This window comes from Ranitomeya imitator, chromosome 4 (genome assembly GCF_032444005.1).
Source record: "Ranitomeya imitator isolate aRanImi1 chromosome 4, aRanImi1.pri, whole genome shotgun sequence".
NCBI lineage: Eukaryota > Metazoa > Chordata > Amphibia > Anura > Dendrobatidae > Ranitomeya > Ranitomeya imitator.
Genome location: NC_091285.1, coordinates 506,415,602 through 506,436,875, shown reverse-complemented (window position 1 = coordinate 506,436,875; position 21,274 = coordinate 506,415,602). Strand labels below are relative to the sequence as shown.

At 42.7% G+C, this 21,274-nt stretch overlaps 1 protein-coding gene across 2 annotated transcripts in view; it reads right to left on the bottom strand.

Moving 5' to 3' along the window:
* GALK2 (galactokinase 2) overlaps nucleotides 1-21,274 on the bottom strand; it is a 507,611-nt gene that overhangs the window by 132,238 nt on the left and 354,099 nt on the right. For both annotated transcript variants that reach the window (XM_069766040.1, XM_069766041.1), the window contains exon 8: nucleotides 9,715-9,925. In XM_069766040.1, coding sequence (XP_069622141.1) covers nucleotides 9,715-9,925 — 211 coding nt within the window. The remainder of the gene's footprint in view (nucleotides 1-9,714; nucleotides 9,926-21,274) is intronic.

Genomic DNA, 21,274 nt, shown 5'->3' with positions numbered 1-21,274 from the left:
TAAAAAACCCGCTATAAAAGTAAATCAAACCCCCCTTCATCACCCCCTTAGTTAGGGAAAAATTAAAAAAATGTATTTATTTCCATTTTCCCATTAGGGCTAGGGTTAGAGTTAGGGCTAGGGTTAGGGCTAGGGTTAGGGCTAGGGTTAGGGTTATGGTTAGGGCTAGGTTTAGGGCTAGGGTTAGGGTTAGGGCTAGGGTTAGGGCTAGGGTTAGGGCTAGGGTTAGGGCTAGGGCTAGGGTTAGGGTTAGGGCTAGGGTTAGGGCTAGGGCTACAGTTTGGGTTGGGGCTAAAGTTACAGTTAGGGTTTAGATTACATTTACGGTTGGGAATAGGGTTGGGATTAGGGTTAGGGGTGTGTCAGGGTTAGAGGTGTGGTTAGGGTTACTGTTGGGATTAGGGTTAGGGATGTGTTTGGATTAGGGTTTCAGTTATAATTGGGGGGTTTCCACTGTTTAGGCACATCAGGGGCTCTCCAAACGCGACATGGCGTCCGATCTCAATTCCAGCCAATTCTGCGTTGAAAAAGTAAAACAGTGCTTCTTCCCTTCCGAGCTCTCCCGTGTGCCCAAACAGGGGTTTACCCCAACATATGGGGTATCAGCGTACTCAGGACAAATAGGACAACAACTTTTGGGGTCCAATTTCTCCTGCTACCCTTGGGAAAATACAAAACTCGGGGCTAAAACATATTTTTTGTGGGAAAAAAAAAGATTTTTTATTTTCACGGCTCTGCGTGATAAACTGTAGTGAAACACTTGGGGGTTCAAAGTTCTCACAACACATCTAGATTAGTTCCCTGGGGGGGTCTAGTTTCCAATATGGGGTCACTTGTGGGGGGTTTCTACTGTTTAGGTACATTAGGGGTTCTGCAAACGCAATGTGACGTCTGCAGACCATTCCATCTAAGTCTGCATTCCAAATGGCGCTCCTTCCCTTCCGAGCTCTGCCATGCGCTCAAACGTTGGTTTCCCCCAACATACGGGGTATCAGCGTACTCAGGACAAATTGGACAACAACTTTTGGGGTCGAATTTCTCCTCTTACCCTCGGGAAAATACAAAACTGGGGGCTAAAAAATAATTTTGGGGGGAAAGATTTTTTTTTTTAATTTTCACGGCTCTGCGTTACAAACTGTAGTGAAACACTTGGGGGTTCAAAGCTATCACAACACATCTAGATGAGTTCCTTAGGGGGTCTAGTTTCCAAAATGGTGTCACTTGTGGGAGGTTTCTACTGTTTAGGTACATTAGGGGCTCTGCAAATGCAATGTGACACCTGCAGACCATTCCATCTAAGTCCTCATTCCAAATGGAGCTCCTTCCCTTCCGAGCCCTCCCATGCGCCCAAACAGTGGTTCCCCCCCACATATGGGGTATCAGCGCACTCAGGACAAATTGGACAACAAATTGTGGGGTCGAATTTCTCCTGTTACCCTCGGGAAAATACAAAACTGGGGGCTAAAAAATAATTTTTGTGGGAAAAAATTTTTGTTTTATTTTTACGGCTCTCCATTATAAACTTCTGTGAAGCCCTTGGTGGGTCAAAGCGCTCAGCACACATCTAGATAAGTTCCTAAGGGGGTCTACTTTCCAAAATGGTGTCACTTGTGGGGGGTTTCTACTGTTTAGGTACATTAGGGGCTCTGCAAACGCAATGTGACACCTGCAGACCATTCCATCTAAGTCTGCATTCAAATGGCACTCCTTCCCTTCTGAGCCCTCCCATGTGCCCAAACAGTGGTTCCCCCCACATATGGTGTATCATCGCACTCAGGACAAATTGGGCAACAAATTTTGGGGTCCAATTTCTCCTGTTACCCTCAGGAAAATACAAAACTGGGGGCTAAAAAAATAATTTTTGTGGGAAAAAAATTTTGTTTTATTTTTACGGCTCTGCATTATAAACTTCTGTGAAGCACTTGGTGGGTCAAAGTGCTCACCACACCTCTAGATAAGTTCCTTAGGGGGTCTACTTTCCAAAATGGTGTCATTTGTGGGGGGTTTCAATGTTTAGGCACATCAGTGGCTCTTCAAACGCAACATGGCGTCCCATCTCAATTCCTGTCAATTTTGCTTTGAAAAGTCAAACGGCGCTCCTTCCCTTCCGAGCTCTCCCATCCACCCAAACAGTGGTTTACCCCCACATATGGGGTATCAGCGTACTCAGGACAAATTGTACAACAACTTTTGGGGTCCAATTTCTTCTCTTACCCTTGGGAAAATAAAAAATTGGGGGCAAAAAGATAATTTTTGTGAAAAAATATGATTTTTTATTTTTACGGTTCTACATTATAAACTTCTGTGAAGCACTTGGTGGGTCAAAGTGCTCACCACACCTCTAGATAAGTTCCTTAGGGGGTCTACTTTCCAAAATGGTGTCACTTGTGGGGGGTTTCAATGTTTAGGCACATCAGTGGCTCTTCAAACGCAACATGACGTCCCATCTCAATTCCTGTCAATTTTGCATTGAAAAGTCAAACGGCGCTCCTTCCCTTCCGAGCTCTCCCATCCGCCCAAACAGTGGTTTACCCCCACATATGGGCTATCAGCGTACTCAGGACAAATTGTACAACAACTTTTGGGGTCCAATTTCTTCTCTTACCCTTGGGAAAATAAAAAATTGGGGGCGAAAAGATAATTTTTGTGAAAAAATATGATTTTTTATTTTTACGGTTCTACATTATAAACTTCTGTGAAGCACTTGTTGGGTCAAAGTGCTCACCACACCTCTAGATTAGTTCCTTAGGGGGTCTACTTTCCAAAATGGTGTCACTTGTGGGGGATTTCAATGTTTAGCCACATCAGGGGCTCTCCAAACGAAACATGGCGTCCCATCTCAATTCCAGTCAATTTTGCATTGAAAAGTCAAATGGCACTCCTTCGCTTCCGAGCTCTGCCATGCGCCCAAACAGTGGTTTACCCCCACATGTGGGGTATTGGCATACTCAGGACAAATTGTACAACAATGTTTGGGGTCCATTTTCTCCTGTTACCCTTGGTAAAATAAAACAAATTGGAGCTGAATTAAATTTTTTGTGAAAAAAAGTTAAATGTTCATTTTTATTTAAACATTCAAAAAATTCCTGTGAAGCACCAGAAGGGTTAATAAACTTCTTGAATATGGTTTTGAGCACCTTGAGGGGTGTAGTTTTTAGAATGGTGTCACACTTGGGTATTTTCTATCATATAGACCCCTCAAAATGACTTCAAATGAGATGTGGTCCCTAAAATAAAATGGTGTTGTAGAAATGAGAAATTGCTGGTCAACTTTTAACCCTTATAACTCCCTAACAAAAAAAAATTTTGGTTCCAAAATTGTGCTGATGTAAAGTAGACATGTGGGAAATGTTACTTATTAAGTATTTTGTGTGACATATCTCTGTGATTTAATTGCATAAAAATTCAAAGTTGGAAAATTGCGAAATTTTCATAATTTTCGCCAAATTTCCGTTTTTTTCACAAATAAACGCAGGTACTATCAAATAATTTTTACCATTGTCATGAAGTACAATATGTCACGAGAAAACAATGTCAGAATCACCAGGATCCATTGAAGCGTTCCAGAGTTATAACCTCATAAAGGGACAGTGGTCAGAATTGTAAAAATTGGCCCGGTCATTAACGTGCAAACCACCCTTGGGGGTAAAGGGGTTAATAATGTAGCAATTTCTCGGATGAGTTTTTTTCTGTTTTTGCAGCTTAAGGAGGGCTTGTTTCACCTGCATGGAGAGCTCCTTTGACCGCATGTTTACTTCACAGCAAAACCTTCCAAATGCAAGCACCACACCTCAAATCAACTCCAGGCCTTTTATCTGCTTAATTGAGAATGACATAATGAAGGGATTGCCCACACCTATCCATAAAATAGCCTTGGAGTCAATTGTCCAATTACTTTTGGTCCCTTTAAAAACAGGATGGCGCATGCTGTTGTGAGTTCTGTTTTTGGGCTCCCTCTGGTGGTTACTGATGGTACTGGGTGACTTGTGTTCTCTGCGGTCTCTGGTGTCCACCTGTTCCATCAGGTTATGGGAGTTTCCTATTTAACCTGGCTTTTTTGTCAATTCCTCGCCGGCTATCAATGTAATCAGCGTGTCTTTTTACCTCTGCTCCCTGCGTCTGTTATCTTCAGGACAAGCTAAGTTTTGATTTTCCTGTTCCACGTTTTGCTTAATTTTTGTCTTAGTCCAGCTTGCAGAGATGTGATTCCTTGCTGTTGGTTGCTCTAGTGGGCTGAAATTACTCCTCATGTTCCATGAGTTGGCACATGAGTTCAAGTAATTTCAGGATGGTTTTTTGAAGGGTTTTTCGCTGACCGCGCAGTTCACTTTTGTATCCTCTGCTATCTAGCTTTAGCGGGCCTCATTTTTGCTGATTCTATTTTCATAACTACGTATGTGCTTTCCTCTCATTTCACCGTTATTACATGTGGGGGGCTGCTATTTCTGTGGGGTGTTTCTCTGGAGGCAAGTGAGGTCTGTGTTTCTTCTTATAGGGGAAGTTAATCCTTCGGCTGGCGCGAGACGTCTAGGAATCATCGTAGGCACGTTCCCCGGCTACTGCTAGTTGTGTGTTTAGGTTCAGGATCGCGGTCAGCTCAGGTTCCATCACCATAGAGCTTGTTTTGTTTTTGTGCTTGTCCTTTTGTGATCCCCTGCCATTGGGATCATGACAGCATGCTAAGGAGCTGAAACTCCTAAACCCTTCATCCAATTTTAATGTGGATACCCTCAAATGAAAGCTGAAAGTCTGAACATCAACTGAATCTAAATTGCGTTGTTTAAAATTCATTGTGGTAATGTCTATAACCAAAATTAGAAAAATGTTGTCTCTGTCCAAATATATATGGACCTAACTGTACACAGTGGGGCAAAAAAGTATTTAGTCAGTCAGCAATAGTGCAAGTTCCACCACTTAAAAAGATGAGAGGCGTCTGTAATTTACATCATAGGTAGACCTCAACTATGGGAGACAAACTGAGAAAAAAAAATCCAGAAAATCACATTGTCTGTTTTTTTTAACATTTTATTTGCATATTATGGTGGAAAATAAGTATTTGGTCAGAAACAAACAATCAAGATTTCTGGCTCTCACAGACCTGTAACTTCTTCTTTAAGAGTCTCCTCTTTCCTCCACTCATTACCTGTAGTAATGGCACCTGTTTAAACTTGTTATCAGTATAAAAAGACACCTGTGCACACCCTCAAACAGTCTGACTCCAAACTCCACTATGGTGAAGACCAAAGAGCTGTCAAAGGACACCAGAAACAAAATTGTAGCCCTGCACTAGGCTGGGAAGACTGAATCTGCAATAGCCAACCAGCTTGGAGTGAAGAAATTAACTGTGGGAGCAATAATTAGAAAATGGAAGACATACAAGACCACTGATAATCTCCCTCGATCTGGGGCTCCACGAAAAATCCCACCCCGTGGGGTCAGAATGATCACAAGAACGGTGAGCAAAAATCCCAGAACCACGCGGGGGGACCTAGTGAATGAACTGCAGAGAGCTGGGACCAATGTAACAAGGCCTACCATAAGTAACACACTACGCCACCATGGACTCAGATCCTGCAGTGCCAGACGTGTCCCACTGCTTAAGCCAGTACATGTCCGGGCCCGTCTGAAGTTTGCTAGAGAGCATTTGGATGATCCAGAGGAGTTTTGGGAGAATGTCCTATGGTCTGATGAAACCAAACTGGAACTGTTTGGTAGAAACACAACTTGTCGTGTTTGGAGGAAAAAGAATACTGAGTTGCATCCATCAAACACCATACCTACTGTAAAGCATGGTGGTGGAAACATCATGCTTTGGGGCTGTTTCTCTGCAAAGGGGCCTTGACGACTGATCCGGGTACATGAAAGAATGAATGGGGCCATGTATCGTGAGATTTTGAGTGCAAACCTCCTTCCATCAGCAAGGGCATTGAAGATGAAACGTGGCTGGGTCTTTCAACATGACAATGATCCAAAGCACACCGCCAGGGCAATGAAGGAGTGGCTTCGTAAGAAGCATTTCAAGGTCCTGGAGTGGCCTAGCCAGTCTCCAGATCTCAACCCTATAGAAAACCTTTGGAGGGAGTTGAAAGTCCGTGTTGCCAAGCGAAAAGCCAAAAACATCACTGCTCTAGAGGAGATCTGCATGGAGGAATGGGCCAACATACCAACAACAGTGTGTGGCAACCTTGTGAAGACTTACAGAAAACCATTGACCTCTGTCATTGCCAACAAAGGATATATTACAAAGTATTGAGATGAAATTTTGTTTCTGACCAAATACTTATTTTCCACCATAATATGCAAATAAAATGATAAAAAAAACAGACAATGTGATTTTCTGGATTTTTTTTTCTCAGTTTGTCTCCCATAGTTGAGGTCTACCTATGATGTAAATTACAGACGCCTCTCATCTTTTTAAGTGGTGGAACTTGCACTATTGCTGACTGACTAAATACTTTTTTGCCCCACTGTATATACTCTGTTTCCTTCTTTGTGTTGAAAGTGTGTATTGGAGTATTTCCCTGGCGATATGCCAATTTAACATATGGGAAAGGTCTTGATAATTCTTAAACCTTTGGCCCTGATAAATATGAAGTGCTGGATTATTTTTGTTTGCAAACATGACATGGTGTCCGCTAATTATTCCAGAAAATTTTGCATTCAAAAAGTCAAATGCATAAAGTCGAATTCAAAATCAAATTTTGACAAATTTCTGCTATTTGCACAAATAAACACAAGTCATATCAAATAAACTTTTCAATACGTCATGAACAAACAGTCTCAGTGGGATCCATTGTAGCGTTCCAGAATTACTACCTCATAAAGTGACACTTGTCAGAATTGTAAAATTTGGTCTGGTTTGATGGTGCAAACAGCCTTGGGGGTGAAGGGGTTAAAACAGGACTACAACAGGTACTTGAAAACTCAATTTTCTTAGATTGCTAGAATAAACAAGGTCAAAATCCTCATGTCATAAAGAATAAATTCTGTTGTATACCTCTTTCTATATCCAGTTGGTTTACTTTATCGCCACCGGTGGATATGTTACAGTTTATCTTGGGCAACACATTAAAAAATAAACACTGTTTCATGCTCTTAAACAGTGGGGTAAGGAAGTCCCTGACTGCATCAAATACCTTCAGGCTTGCTTTATAGACCAAGCAAAACACTTACGGGTTTTGATCTCTGAACAGAAGTGGGTAATCGTTGAGGCATAACTCTTTAAAAATATTTTCAGCCACTTCAGCTTTAACCGCTTAGTGACAGAGCCAGTTTGGTACTTAATGACCAAGCCAATTTTTACAATTCTGACCACTATCACTTTATGAAGTTATAGCTCTTGAACATTTCAACGTATCCCACTGATTCTGAGACAGTTTTTTTCGTGACATATTGTACTTCATGTTAGTGGTAAAATTTGCATTTATTTATGAAAAAAATGGAAATTTGGAAAAAATGTAGCAATTTTCAAACTTAATTTTTGTACCCTTAAATCGGAGAGTGGTGTCACACAAAATAGTTAATAAATAACATTTTCCACATGTCAACTTTACATCAGCACAATTTTGGCAACATAATTTTTTCTTTGCTAGGACGTTATAAAGGTTAAAAATTGACCAGCAATTTCTCATTTTTCCAACAAACTTTACAAAACCATTTTCTTTTAGGGACCACCTCACATTTGAAGTGACTTTGGTTGGTCAATATAACAGAAAATACTCAAAAGTGACACCATTCTAAAAAATGCACCACTCAAGGTGCTCAAAACCACATTTAAGAAGTTTATTAACCCTTCAGGTGCTTCACGAGAAGTAAAGTAATGTGGAAGGAAAAAATGAACATTTTACTTTTTTCACAAAAATTTTTTACTTTGGAACCAATTTTTTTTTCCACAAGGGTATCAGGAGAAAATGGACTACAAAATTTGTTGTGTGATTTCTCCTGAGTACGTCGATAACCCATATATGGGGGATAGACACTTTTTGGGCGCATGGCAGTGCTCAGAAGGGATTGAGCACCATTTGGCAAAATTGGCTGGAATCAATGGTGGTCGCGTTTAGAGACCCCCTGATGTACCTAAACAGTAGAACCCCCTCCCAATTCTAACTCCAACCCTAACCCCAGCACACCACTAACCCTAATCCCAGCACTAACCATAATCCCAACCATAACCACAACCCTAATCCTAGCCTCAACCCTAACCCTACTCTAACCCTAATGAAAAAAAAATTATTTTTACCTTACTAAGGTGGTGATAAAGGGTGTTTTTAGTTACTATTTTTTTTAATTTTGTTCACTGTGATAGGGGTCTATCACAGTGATAAAATGAACCAATAGGAAAAATTTCCTATTTTTGCCGGGTGCCGGCCACCAGATCTTGGTGGGCGCACTGCGCATGTGCCAGCCATTTTCTTCTCGGATAAAGACGCCGCTGGCATAGGGACTTTACTGGGGAATGCAGGGACATCGGAGGTATCGGGAGTGATCGGGGGACCCCGTTTCTTTCTCTCCTCTGATGTGTGATCACATCAGCAGAGAGAGAAATTAAATGGGAAATCAGACTTCTTTTTTTTACGGTCACCGTTATTCTGCTAATAACGGCGATCGCAACACTGGGGTCAGTAAAAACCAACCCAAATCATGTTCTCAGCAGAGACCTCGGAGAAATTCCGACGCTTGGGGCGCTATACACTTATTTCTCAGCGCCTTAAAAAAAGCAGCGCTGAGGCATAAGTACTGTTAACTGCCGCCGTTAAAAAACGTATCAGCGATCGTTAAGGGGTTAAAAGTATTAAGTCAAAAATTCTCTAAGGGAACAATTAATATGGGACCACTTGTGGTATAATTTACTCCTCACAAAACTGTTTTTGCTACCCTTATCTTGTGTCCCCTTGCTGACATTTGAATTTCAGTCTACTCATTAAAACCTCAAACTGTGCCTGTCACGGGTCATTCATAATTTAAGTAAATCATATAAATATCATACACTATTGTCCTTTGGAGAGTAATACAACCTCTATGAGTTACCTCTGTCAATACCTTCAAATCCAATACTTTCTATCAAATCATCCTTTAGCCTTCAAGGTCCCCATCCTATAGAATTGTCTCTACAAGTTGCATTTAACCAACCAAAAAAGAGCATAAATAGCCTTTCTTCTTGCCTATAATGCTCTGTTTCATTCTGCCTCTGAAGACAAATTGCCTTTTAATAAGGATAATTGGGAAAAAGAATTTGGGCACATATACTCCATAGATGTGTTGAAATTAGCACAGTTTCGGTTGGTCAAATACATTTACCTTATAGAATAAAATAAGAAAACACTATTACTCTCGTACCTGAACCCAAATAGACTTGCACATATACAATCCTCCCCTATATTGGCAGAAATGTAGTGATAGGGGTACCCAGCTACACATGTAGTGGTAATGTCCTGTCATGTTTCTACTGTGTATAGATCTTTTCCCTCATTTCAGACATCAGAAATCTGTATAAGGAACCGAATCTGGAACTAGCAGTTCTATCCTTTACTTTTAAGGTTAGACAGCTAATGGCCCAAATACGGTTAAGTCCAGAAATATTTGGAAAGTGACATTTTGGCATATTCAAGATACAGTTATATAATCAATATGGGCTTAAAGTGCAGACTCTCAACTTCAGGGTTCGCTCACAAGAGCGTATAAAAGATTTAAAGCTTAAAAAAATGTGTTTCTTACCATCCTGTGTATTTTGACTTAAGATGGTGGCACATAGATCATTCAAGCATATTCCCAAAGTATCACATACTTCTTCCCGTGTATAGGGCTCAGGATGTAGGACCTCCTCAACAATAGCAAACATTTCTTCAACTGGAACACCAAGACTGCGCTGGAGATCTCCTAGTTTCATCAGGTTTTTCCAGTCCAACCCTTTGAATTTTGCTAGAATCTATAATACAAAAACAGCAGATTTAAATGATAAATGTAGATAGCAATAAATATAATCATACAAAGAAGAAAAAAAATCAACATAGGGCAGCACGGTGGCTCAGTGGTTAGCACTGCAGCCTTGCATCACTGGAGTCCTGGGTTCAAATCCCACTAAGGACAACATCTGCAAGGAGTTTGTATGTTATCCCCATGTTTGCGTCGGTTTCCTCCCACATTCCAAAGACATACCATTAGGGAATTTAGATTGTGAGCCCCATCGGGGACAATGATGATAATGTGTGCAAACTGTAAAGAGCTGCGGAATATGTTTGCGCTATATAAAAATAAAGATTATTATTATTAATAAGAGAGCAGCATTATAATGAATACTCTAACAATCAATTCTACAAATCATACTAACAATATATTACAATTGCCTTGCTACAGTGGATGCCAAATGAAATTTTAATGTCAGACGCCACCTAATAATTAACTACTACAGGACACATTTTTATAGAATGAAGAGTAACTGTGGTTTCACTTTTCCTTATTTGTCAAAAAAACATAATTGTTCTGGTTTGACTTAATGGACTCCAAAGATAGAATACTTATAGGTGGCAATTGATGAAAGCTCTTATACCAGTTAACTGGCGTTGCTTGCTTTGAAAATTAGCAAATTGTTTCGTGCAATGTGGAGTTGCACAAACATTTTGTTACTTTTGGCTTTTTCAGTTTGAATCAAACCACCAAGATGGCTGGAGCCGGGGAAAAGCAGAGGCAGATAGAACATAGCACTGCCTATTAGTCAAATTTTCTGAAAGTGGTAATGTTTTTAATGACATAATTATTATTGCAGTTCCTGAACACATGCTTACTAAGGTAGGCGCACAGAAGAAGATTCACCAAATTCATTAAGTGGCAACCGCCTCTTAACGCATTTGCTGCATCGTACTCTGTGAAACCCTTCATTAATACCAGTGTTCACGATGCCATTCTTAATTAATTGGCCCCATAAATTTTAAAATAGAAGTAGTTTTTAAAGGGATATTCCAGTACCGCTCTCTTTCACATTGGGAGATGAGCAGTGCCCGCGACGTCACGTGTGGAGAGATCTGTCAAGATGCCTGAATAATCATCAGGTATCAAAATGCTTTTAGAAAATATCCATGGCACCACCTTCATTTAACAACTTTGAGACACACTAAAAGAAATTAAATGGATTATTTAAACAAACTCTGCCCCCTGTTAAGCTATAATATTTGGAGCCCAACTACCGTATTTTTCGGATTATAAGATGCACTTTTTCCCCTAAAATTTGGGGGGAAGATGGGTGCATCTTATAATTCAAATATATCTTACTAGCTGTGGTGGAGCAGGGTCCCAGGGTCGCTGCTGGAGGAGGCAAGAGCGGCGCGTTGCTGCAGGCCGCAGGCTGGGATGAGGGGGCGTTTGGAGGTGCGATGCTGCAGGTGTTCGGTGGTGCAGGAGCTCTGCCACAATTTTGTGAAAGCCCGGGATCCCCGCACTTCCATGGCTTACATTGCGCTGGACTCCAGGAAAATGGCTGACGGGGGCCGCACATGCACAGATGGAGATGTCGTCGTCAAGATCTCCATCTGCGCATGCACTGTCCCGGCTGCCATTTTCCCGGAGTCCACCGCAAAGTAAACCATGGAAGAACGGGGCTCCAGGCTTTCACAAAATGTTGGCGGAGCCCTCATACCACCGAAAACCTGCAGCGTCGCACACCCATTTCTCCCAGTCTGGGGTCCGCAGCATCTTGTCTCTGCAAGGAGTGCATGACAATGCGGAAAACACTGCTTCTGATTGGAGGAAAAATCACCCGCAGTTGTGATGGGAGGTAAAACGTTTACCACCGATCACTAGCGTCAGCTGATGGGACTACTGCGCATATCAGCCTATGCCTGCTGCCGCTAATAACAGTGAGAGCAGGTGGCGGCTGATAGGAGTATTCATCAGCCGGTGCCTGTGGAACACCTCAGGTAACCAGTTGTTACAGTGGCATTGCTTTCCACATGGGGAGAGTGATGTCATGCTTGGAAGCGAGGAAGGATCCCTTTAACAGATATTCAGCATATACAACACCGTTCTGACTCCAGGCCAGAAGGGGGAGCTCTACACCCGACTTCAGGGGAGCTGCTCTCTCTGGTCGGGAGGAGGAGTCAGTTGCTAGGCATTTGCTAGGCAGTTGGGGAGAGTTAGGGAGTTGGTGAGAGGAGAGGAAGGAAAGCTGGATCCGGGGAGACAAGTGATTCTGCGGCTCCTGTGAAGGCAAAAGAAAGCAGAGCAGTCTGTAGGAGACTGAGAGGGAGAAGAAACACAGGAGAGTAAAGAGCTGGAGAGAGAAGCTGCGACTGGGCTTCCTCCATGCTGAGCGCAGATACCGGTAGCCGGAAGACAGAGGTTGTGGGAGTAACTTCATGCCCCATGGCAGAAACCGGTGGACAGCTGATTGCAAGTTACCGGTCCACCATTAACAACTGCGGACACAGTAGCAAATAGAACTCAGGTTGTGTCAGAGATCCTATAAAAAGGCTCGAGCTACCTGTCATGCGGGTAGTGTCCTACCTAAAGGGGAACAGAGAGAAAATGTGAGGACCTTGTGTGAGGCCTACGGTAGCAAGGGACTACAACACCACAGCGCTAGAAGGAAGGCTTCCAACCCCACCTGGTTAGAGGGATTCCTAATTTGCTTCCAAGCTGGCCGGACCACACCAGCATCCGTGATCCGATACCCTGGACTGTGGCTGCCTTGAACCAAGTAAAGAGGTAAAGAGACTGCAACCATGTGTCCTCCGTTTCTTACTACACCACCTATCACCATCTTCCTCTATTACACTGGGAGCCCTGCTTCACCTGTGGGAAGCCATACCATCCCAGCTGCCATAACATTACCCCAGTGGACCCCTTTAAGCAGGGTCGGTCACCCCTGACCGAATACCACAGGTGGCGTCCCAAATGTTTATTATTCAACTAACCCCTTTAAAGACAGTCCCTTTAACATGGGCAGCCAGGGTCACAGACTGGGTCGCCGCCACCGTGACACATCCCTTTAAGTATCGGAACCGGTACTGAGTACCCCACGATCCTGCGGGTGTTCCACCTGCGCTCTAAATAAATAACAAAACCTGGCATGGGTTCCCCTGTATTTTTGTTAACCAGTCAGGCAAAACTGACAGCTGGGGACTGCCACCCTCAGCTGTCAACGTTAGCAAGACTGGTTATCAAGAATATTTGAATAATAAAAAAAACGGCATGGTCCCCCCTATATTTGACAACTAGCCAAGCTAATGCAGACAGCTGGGGGCTGAAATTCTCAGGCTGTTATGGTGACATCAAGCCCACGGCTTAGTACTGGAGAGGTGTCTATAAGACACCTATCCATTACTAATTCTATAGTTATATTGTAAATAAACACACAACCAGAATAAAGTCATTTATTTGAAATAAACACACTTTTACTTTTGTATTTAAAACTAACAAACACAGTTATATTCACCCATTCCATTAATGCCCTCTCCTCCTGTAACAGTAGCTCATTCATCAATGGATTTCAGCCTGGACGGTCGCATCTTGGCACTTTTCAGGTTGAAAATTGTTCATCCTCAGACTTGGATTACGGTGTGGGACAGAACGACGACAGGTGAAGGATATGTTTGTTTTTTTTTATCTTTGTTTTATTACAGGAGACGAGAGCTTTAATGGAATGGGAGTTAGTTGAGTATAACTGTGATTGTTATTTTTAAATAAAAAATGAAAAGTGTGTTTTGTTTTTATTTCAAATAAAAGACTTTATACTTGATGTGTGTTTATTTACCATCAACTAAAGGATTAGTAATTGATAGTTGTCTTAAAGACACCTCTCCATTACTAACCCGTGGGTTTGATGTCACTGGACAATAGAAAGGTGACATCAATCCCACAAATATGAACACCACTTGCCACCGCTACAGGGTAAGTGGGAAGAGCCAGGCAAAGTGCCAGAATTGGCGTATCTGATAGATGCACCTTTTCTGGGCAATTTTTCCACTAAAATCTCGATTTAGCTGCACATTTTGCATCTTCACAAGGAGTAAAATAAATTACAAAAATTATCCCAAACAGGGAAATATATGTGGTCAAAAACTGCTGTTTGTGCACACGGTCGTGCTCAGAAGGGAAGTAGTGAAATTTGGGATTTGTAGCGTAAATTTGACTGGAATAGATTGCAGACATCATGTCTCATTTGCAGCGCTCCTAAGGAAAGAAAACGGCAGAAACTCCCATTAGTGACCCTATTTTACAAAATAAACCTAAAGAATTCATCTAGTGGTGTGTTAAGCATTTTGAATCCACAAGTTGTTCGTAGAACTTTGTAATATTTGGGTGTAATAACTAAATTACAATTTTTTTCCAGTAAATTTATGTTTTAGCCCCAGTTTGTACTTTTCTCAAGTGTAATAGCAGAAATGCACCCCATTACTTGTTAAGCAATTTCTCCCAAACGTGGCAATATCCCATATTTGGTCAAAAACTTGCTTGGGCTCATGGCAAGGTTCGGAATGGAAAGAGCGTTTATTTTTGGACTGCAAATTTGGGTGAAAAAGATTATGGACGTCATGTCACATTTGCAGAGTCCTTGTGTAGTGCAGAGGGGTTAGTGCAGTGCGACAGGCAGGGACCACGGAACGTTCAACATAAACTTTATTCTCAGATTCACATAACAGGAGTGATATCCTCCGGATCGCAGTCCGTGTTCAAAACCCGTTGCCATGGGCAATGGCACTGCGGTGTCTCTTGGATGCATCAGCCACTTTTTAGTCCCAGGCTCTGTGCTAGCTCCACACAGGCTTTGTTGCACAGAACCTCCTGCTCTGCAGTTTGCAAACTCCAAAACTGACACACACAAGGCCAAACAGAGATTTAAATGTTATCGTGGCCATAGAGCCACTTCCAAAACCCAGAGTGGAGAGAGGGATTCGCCCCAATAACAAACCTAAAAACAAAACCGTCATATGAAAAACCAAAGAAAAAAATAATAAAAGTAAAAAAAATAAAATTTTTTTTTAAAAAGATAAAAAAGGAGATATATAAGAAACAATGGCCACAATATATATAAAATAAAAAAATGCCTTTATTATATTTGGCAAAACATAGCACTAAGTGTGCATGTACTTGGAAACCTTACAATGATAGTAAAAAATATATATAAAGCACGGACAAGAAAGAATATTATACAATCTTCTGAAATATATATATACCGTATATACTCGAGTATAAGCCGACCCGAGTATAAGCCGACCCCCCTAATTTTGCCACAAAAAACTGGGAAAACTTAATGACTCGAGTAGAAGCCTAGGGTGCAAAATGCAGCAGCTACCGGTAAATGTCAAAAGTAAAAATAGATACCAATAAAAGTAAAATTAATTGAGACATCAGTAGGTTAAGTGTTTTTGAATATCCATATTGAATCAGGAGCCCCATATAATGTTCCATGCAGTTTATGATGGCCCCATAAGATGTTCCATAATAAAATATGCCCCATATAATCCTGCATAAAGATTAATAAAGGCCCCATAAGATGCTCCATAGACACATTTGCCCAATATAATGCTGCACAAATGCTGATTATGGCCCCATAAGATGCTCTATAAAGATATTTGCCCCATATAGTGCAGCACAAACCTTGATTATGGCCCTATAAGATGCTCCATACAGACACTTGCCCCATATACTGTAGTGCTCCACAAACGTTAATTATGGCCCCATAAAGACACTTGCCCCATATAGTGCTGCAAAAACGTTATGGCCCCATATAGTGCTGCACAAACGTCATGGCCCCATATAGTGCTGCACAAACGTTATGGCCCCATATAGTGCTGCACAAACATTATGGCCCCATATAGTGCTGCACTAACATTATGGCCCTATATAGTGCTGAACAAACATTATGGCCCCATATCGTTGCTGCACAAATGTTATGGCCCCATATAGTGCTGCACACACATTATGGCCCCATATAGTGCTGCACAAACGTTATGGCCCCATATAGTGCTGCACAAACGTTATGGCCCCATATAGTGCTGCACAAACGTTATGGCCCCATATAGGGCTGCACAAACGTTATGGCCCCATATAGTGCTGCACAAACATTATGGCCCCATATAGTGCTGCACAAACATTATGGCCCCTTATAGTGCTGCACAAACGTTATGGCCCCATATCGTTGCTGCACAAATGTTATGGCCCCATATAGTGCTGCACACACATTATGGCCCCATATAGTGCTGCACAAACGTTATGGCCCCATATAGTGCTGCACAAACGTTATGGCCCCATATAGTGCTGCACAAACGTTATGGCCCCATATAGTGCTGCACAAACGTTATGGCCCCATATAGTGCTGCACAAACATTATGGCCCCATATAGTGCTGCACAAACATTATGGCCCCTTATAGTGCTGCACAAAGGTTATGGCCCCATATCGTTGCTGCACAAATGTTATGGCCCCATATAGTGCTGCACACACATTATGGCCCCATATAGTGCTGCACAAATGTTATGGCCCCATATAGTGCTGCACAAACGTTATGGCCCCATATAGTGCTGCACAAACGTTATGGCCCCATATAGTGCTGCACAAACGTTATGACCCCATATAGTGCTGCACAAATGTTATGGCCCCATATAGTGCTGCACAAACGTTATGGCCCCTTATAGTGCTGCACAAACGTTATGGCCCCATATAGTGCTGCACAAACGTTATGGCCCCATATAGTGTTGCACAAACATTATGGCCCCATATAGTGCTGCACAAATGTTATGGCCCCTTATAGTGCTGCACAAACGTTATGGTCCCATATAGTGCTGCACAAAACGTTATGGCCCCATATAGTGCTGCACAAATGTTATGGCCCCATATAGTGCTGCACAAATGTTATGGCCCCATATAGTGCTGCACAAATGTTATGGCCCCATATAGTGCTGCACAAACGTTATGGCCCCTTATAGTGCTGCACAAACGTTATGGCCCCATATAGTGCTGCACAAACGTTATGGCCCCATATAGTGTTGCACAAACGTTATGGCCCCATATAGTGTTGCACAAATGTTATGGCCCCATATAGTGCTGCACAAATGTTATGGCCCCATATAGTGCTGCACAAATGTTATGGCCCCATATAGTGCTGCACAAATGTTATGGCCCCATATAGTGCTGCACAAACATTATGGCCCCATATAGTGCTGCACAAACGTTATGGCCCCATATAGTGTTGCACATACGTTATGGCCCCATATAGTGCTGCACAAACGTTATGGCCCCTTATAGTGCTGCACAAACATTATGGCCCCATATAGTGCTGCACAAAACGTTATGGCCCCATATAGTGCTGCACAAATGTTATGGCCCCATATAGTGCTGCACAAATGTTATGGCCCCATATAGTGCTGCACAAATGTTATGGCCCCATACAGTGCTGCACAAACGTTATGGCCCCTTATAGTGCTGCACAAACGTTATGGCCCCATATAGTGCTGCACAAACGTTATGGCCCCATATAGTGTTGCACAAATGTTATGGCCCCATATAGTGCTGCACAAACGTTATGGCCCCTTATAGTGCTGCACAAATGTTATGGCCCCATATAGTGCTGCACAAATGTTATGGCCCCATATAGTGCTGCACAAATGTTATGGCCCCATATAGTGCTGCACAAATGTTATGGCCCCATATAGTGCTGCACAAATGTTATGGCCCCATATAGTGCTGCACAAATGTTATGGCCCCATATAGTGCTGCACAAATGTTATGGCCCCATATAGTGCTGCACAAATGTTATGGCCCCATATAGTGCTGCACAAATGTTATGGCCCCATATAGTGCTGCACAAATGTTATGGCCCCATATAGTGCTGCACAAACATTATGGCTCCATATAGTGCTGCACAAACGTTATGGCCCCATATAGTGCTGCACAAATGTTATGGGCCCCATATAGTGCTGCACAAACATTATAGCCCCATATAGTGGTGCACAAACGAACTTATGGCCTCATATAATGCTGCACAAACGTTATGGCCCCACATACTCACCTCTCCGTCGCTCAGACCCCAGCACTTTCAATAGTCACCTGCACCTCGTTCCGGCGCCACTCCATGTTCAGCACTGACTTTCAGCAGAGGGTGCGCACTAACCACGTCACCGCGCCCTCTGACCTGAGCGTCACAGCTGAAGACAGAGCGGTGCCCGGAATGAGGAAAGGTGACTATCGCGCAGCGCTGCGCTCCCCCTCCCCGTTATACTTACCTGGTCCTGGCGCTGTGCAGTCCCTGCTTCCCCGACGCCGCAGCTTCATCCTGTACTGAGCGGTCACTGTTACCACTCATTACAGTAATGAATATGCTGCTCCACCTCTATAGGAGGTGGAGCCGCATATTCATTACTGTAATAAGCGGTACCATGTGACCGCTCAGTACAGGAAGAAGCTGCTGCTGCCGGCGCCGGGGAAGCCAGGGGACCTGCAGGGACCGTGCCTGGAGTAGGTGAGTATTTTTAGACAGCCCCCCCTCCCCCTTCCCTGCTGACCCCTGGGTATGACTCGAAAATAAGCCGAGAGGGGGACTTTCAGCCCAAAAAAGTGGGCTGAAAATCTCGGCTTATACTCGAGTATATACGATATGTGGCTATGCAATTTTACGTGTGTATTTTATATATGCATAACAATTTAAGACCATCTAAGTAAATAACTTAATTTATGTATACATGATTAAATTATATAAATATATACAGTACAGACCAAAAGTTTGGACACATCTCATTTAAAGATTTTTCTGTATTTTCATGACTATGAAAATTGTACATTCACACTGAAGGCATCAAAACTATGAATTAACACATGTGGAATTGTATACTTAACAAAAAGTGTGAAACAACTGAAAATATGTCTTATATTCTAGGTTCTTCAAAGTAGCCACCTTTTGCTTTGATGACTGCTTTGCACACTCTTGGCATTCTCTTGATGAGCTTCAAGAGGTAGTCACCGGAAATGGTCTTCCAACAATCTTGAAGGAGTTCACAGAGATGCTTAGCACTTGTCCCTTTTGCCTTCACTCTGCGGTCCAGCTCACCCCAAACCATCTCGATTGGGTTCAGGTCTGGTGACTGTGGAAGCCAGGTCATCTGGCGTAGCACCCCATCACTCTCCTTCTTGGTCAAATAGCCCTTACACAGCCTAAAGGTGTGTTTGGGGTCATTGTCTTGTTGAAAAATAAATGATGGTCCAACTAAACGCAAACCAGATGAAATAGCATGCCGCTGAAAGATGCTGTGGTAGCCATGCTGCTCCAGTATACCTTCAATTTTGAATAAATCCTCAACAGTGTCACCAGCAAAGAACCCCCACACCATCACACATCCTCCTCCATGATTCACGGTGGGAACCAGGCATGTAGAGTCCATCTGTTCACCTTTTCTGCATCGCACAAAGACACGGTGGTTGGAACCAAAGATCTCAAATTTGGACTCATCAGACCAAAGCACAGATTTTCACTGGTCTAATGTCCATTCCTTGTGTTCTTTAGCCCAAACAAGTCTCTTCTGCTTGTTGCCTGTCCTTAGCAGTGGTTTCCTAGCAGCTATTTTACCATGAAGGCTTGCTGCAAAAAGTCTCCTCTTAACAGTTGTTGAAGAGATGTGTCAGCTGCTAGAACTCTGTGTGGCATTGACCTGGTCTCTAATCTGAGTTGCTGTTAACCTGCGATTTCTGAGGCTGATGACTCGGATAAACTTATCCTCAGAAGCAGAGGTGACTCTTGGTCTTCCTTTCCTGGGACGGTCCTCATGTGAGCCAGTTTTTTCTGTAGCGCTTGATGGTTTTTGCAACTGCACTTGGGGACACTTTCAAAGTTTTCCCAATTTTTCGGACTGACTGACCTTCATTTCTTAAAGTAATGATGGCCACTCGTTTTTCTTTACTTAGCTGCTTTTTTCTTGCCATAATACAAATTCTATCAGTCTATTCAGTAGGACTATCAGCTGTGTATCCACCAGACTTCTGCTCAACACAACTGATGGTCCCAACCCCATTTATAAGGCAAGAAATCCCACTTATTAAATCTGACAGTGAACACCTGTGAAGTAAAAACCATTTCCGGTGACTACCTCTTGAAGCTCATCAAGAGAATGCCAAGAGTGTGCAAAGCAGTCATCAAAGCAAAAGGTGGCTACTTTGAAGAACCTAGACTGTAAGACAAATTTTCAGTTGTTTCACACTTTTTTGTTAAGTATATAATTTCACATGTGTTAATTCATAGTTTTGATGTCTTCAGTGTGAATTTACAATTTTCATAGTCATAAAAATACAGAAATTTTTTTAAATGAGAAGATGTGTCCAAACTTTTGGTCTGTACTTTATGTATATATGTATATCTCCCTATACTTTGTGTAGACATTTATTTTAACTATTCTATTCTAACCTGTCAGTGTGATTTTACTGTACACCGCACTGAATTACCGGCTTTTCTATAGAACACCGGTGCATATTTCTCGCAACTCACACTGATGGTCCGTGTGTAATCCGTATTTTTCTCACCCTCATAGACTTTCATTGGCAGATTTTTTGCACAATACGCTGACAAACGCAGCATGCTGCGATTTTCTACTCCTGTAAAATAAAGCTGAGAAATATAGGGCAGATAGGAGCTTCCCCATAGAAAATAATTGGTCCGTGTGCAATGCGGTTTTTGCGCCTCTCATACATCCATAAAACTCTCTAGTGTGACGCCGGCCTAATGAATATGGACGCGACTCCACTCCCATAGGCGTGGAGTGTATATTCATTACTTTAATGAGTGGTACCATGTGACCGCTGAACACAGGAACAAGCTGCTGGTGCCAGAGACCATCTGAGAAGCAGAGACTGCACCAGGAGGGGGTGAATATGACGGGGAGGGTGAGACATGCGATATTCACCTGTCCCCGTTCCACCGCCGGGCTGTGTCTTCCGCATCCTTTGGCTGTGAAGTTCAGGTCAGAGGGCGCAATGACGTGGTTAGTGCGTGCCCTCGGCCTGAAGTCCCTGCAGAGACCCGGAAGACACAGCGGCGCGTGGCGGTGGAACGGGGACAGGTGAATATCGCAAGTGCTGGCATCCTGAGTCAGCGGCGAATCCAGCATCGGGTCCCCATAGCCTGCTCAGGACACTGGCACCAGACCCCCAGCGATGAGAGGTGAGAATGTCATTTTCTTTAATCGCAGCAGCAGCATATGGGGCATAATATTCTATGGAGCATCTTATGGGGCCATCAACCTTTGTGCAGCATAATAAGGGGCATAATATTTTATGGAGCATCTTATGGGGCCATCAAC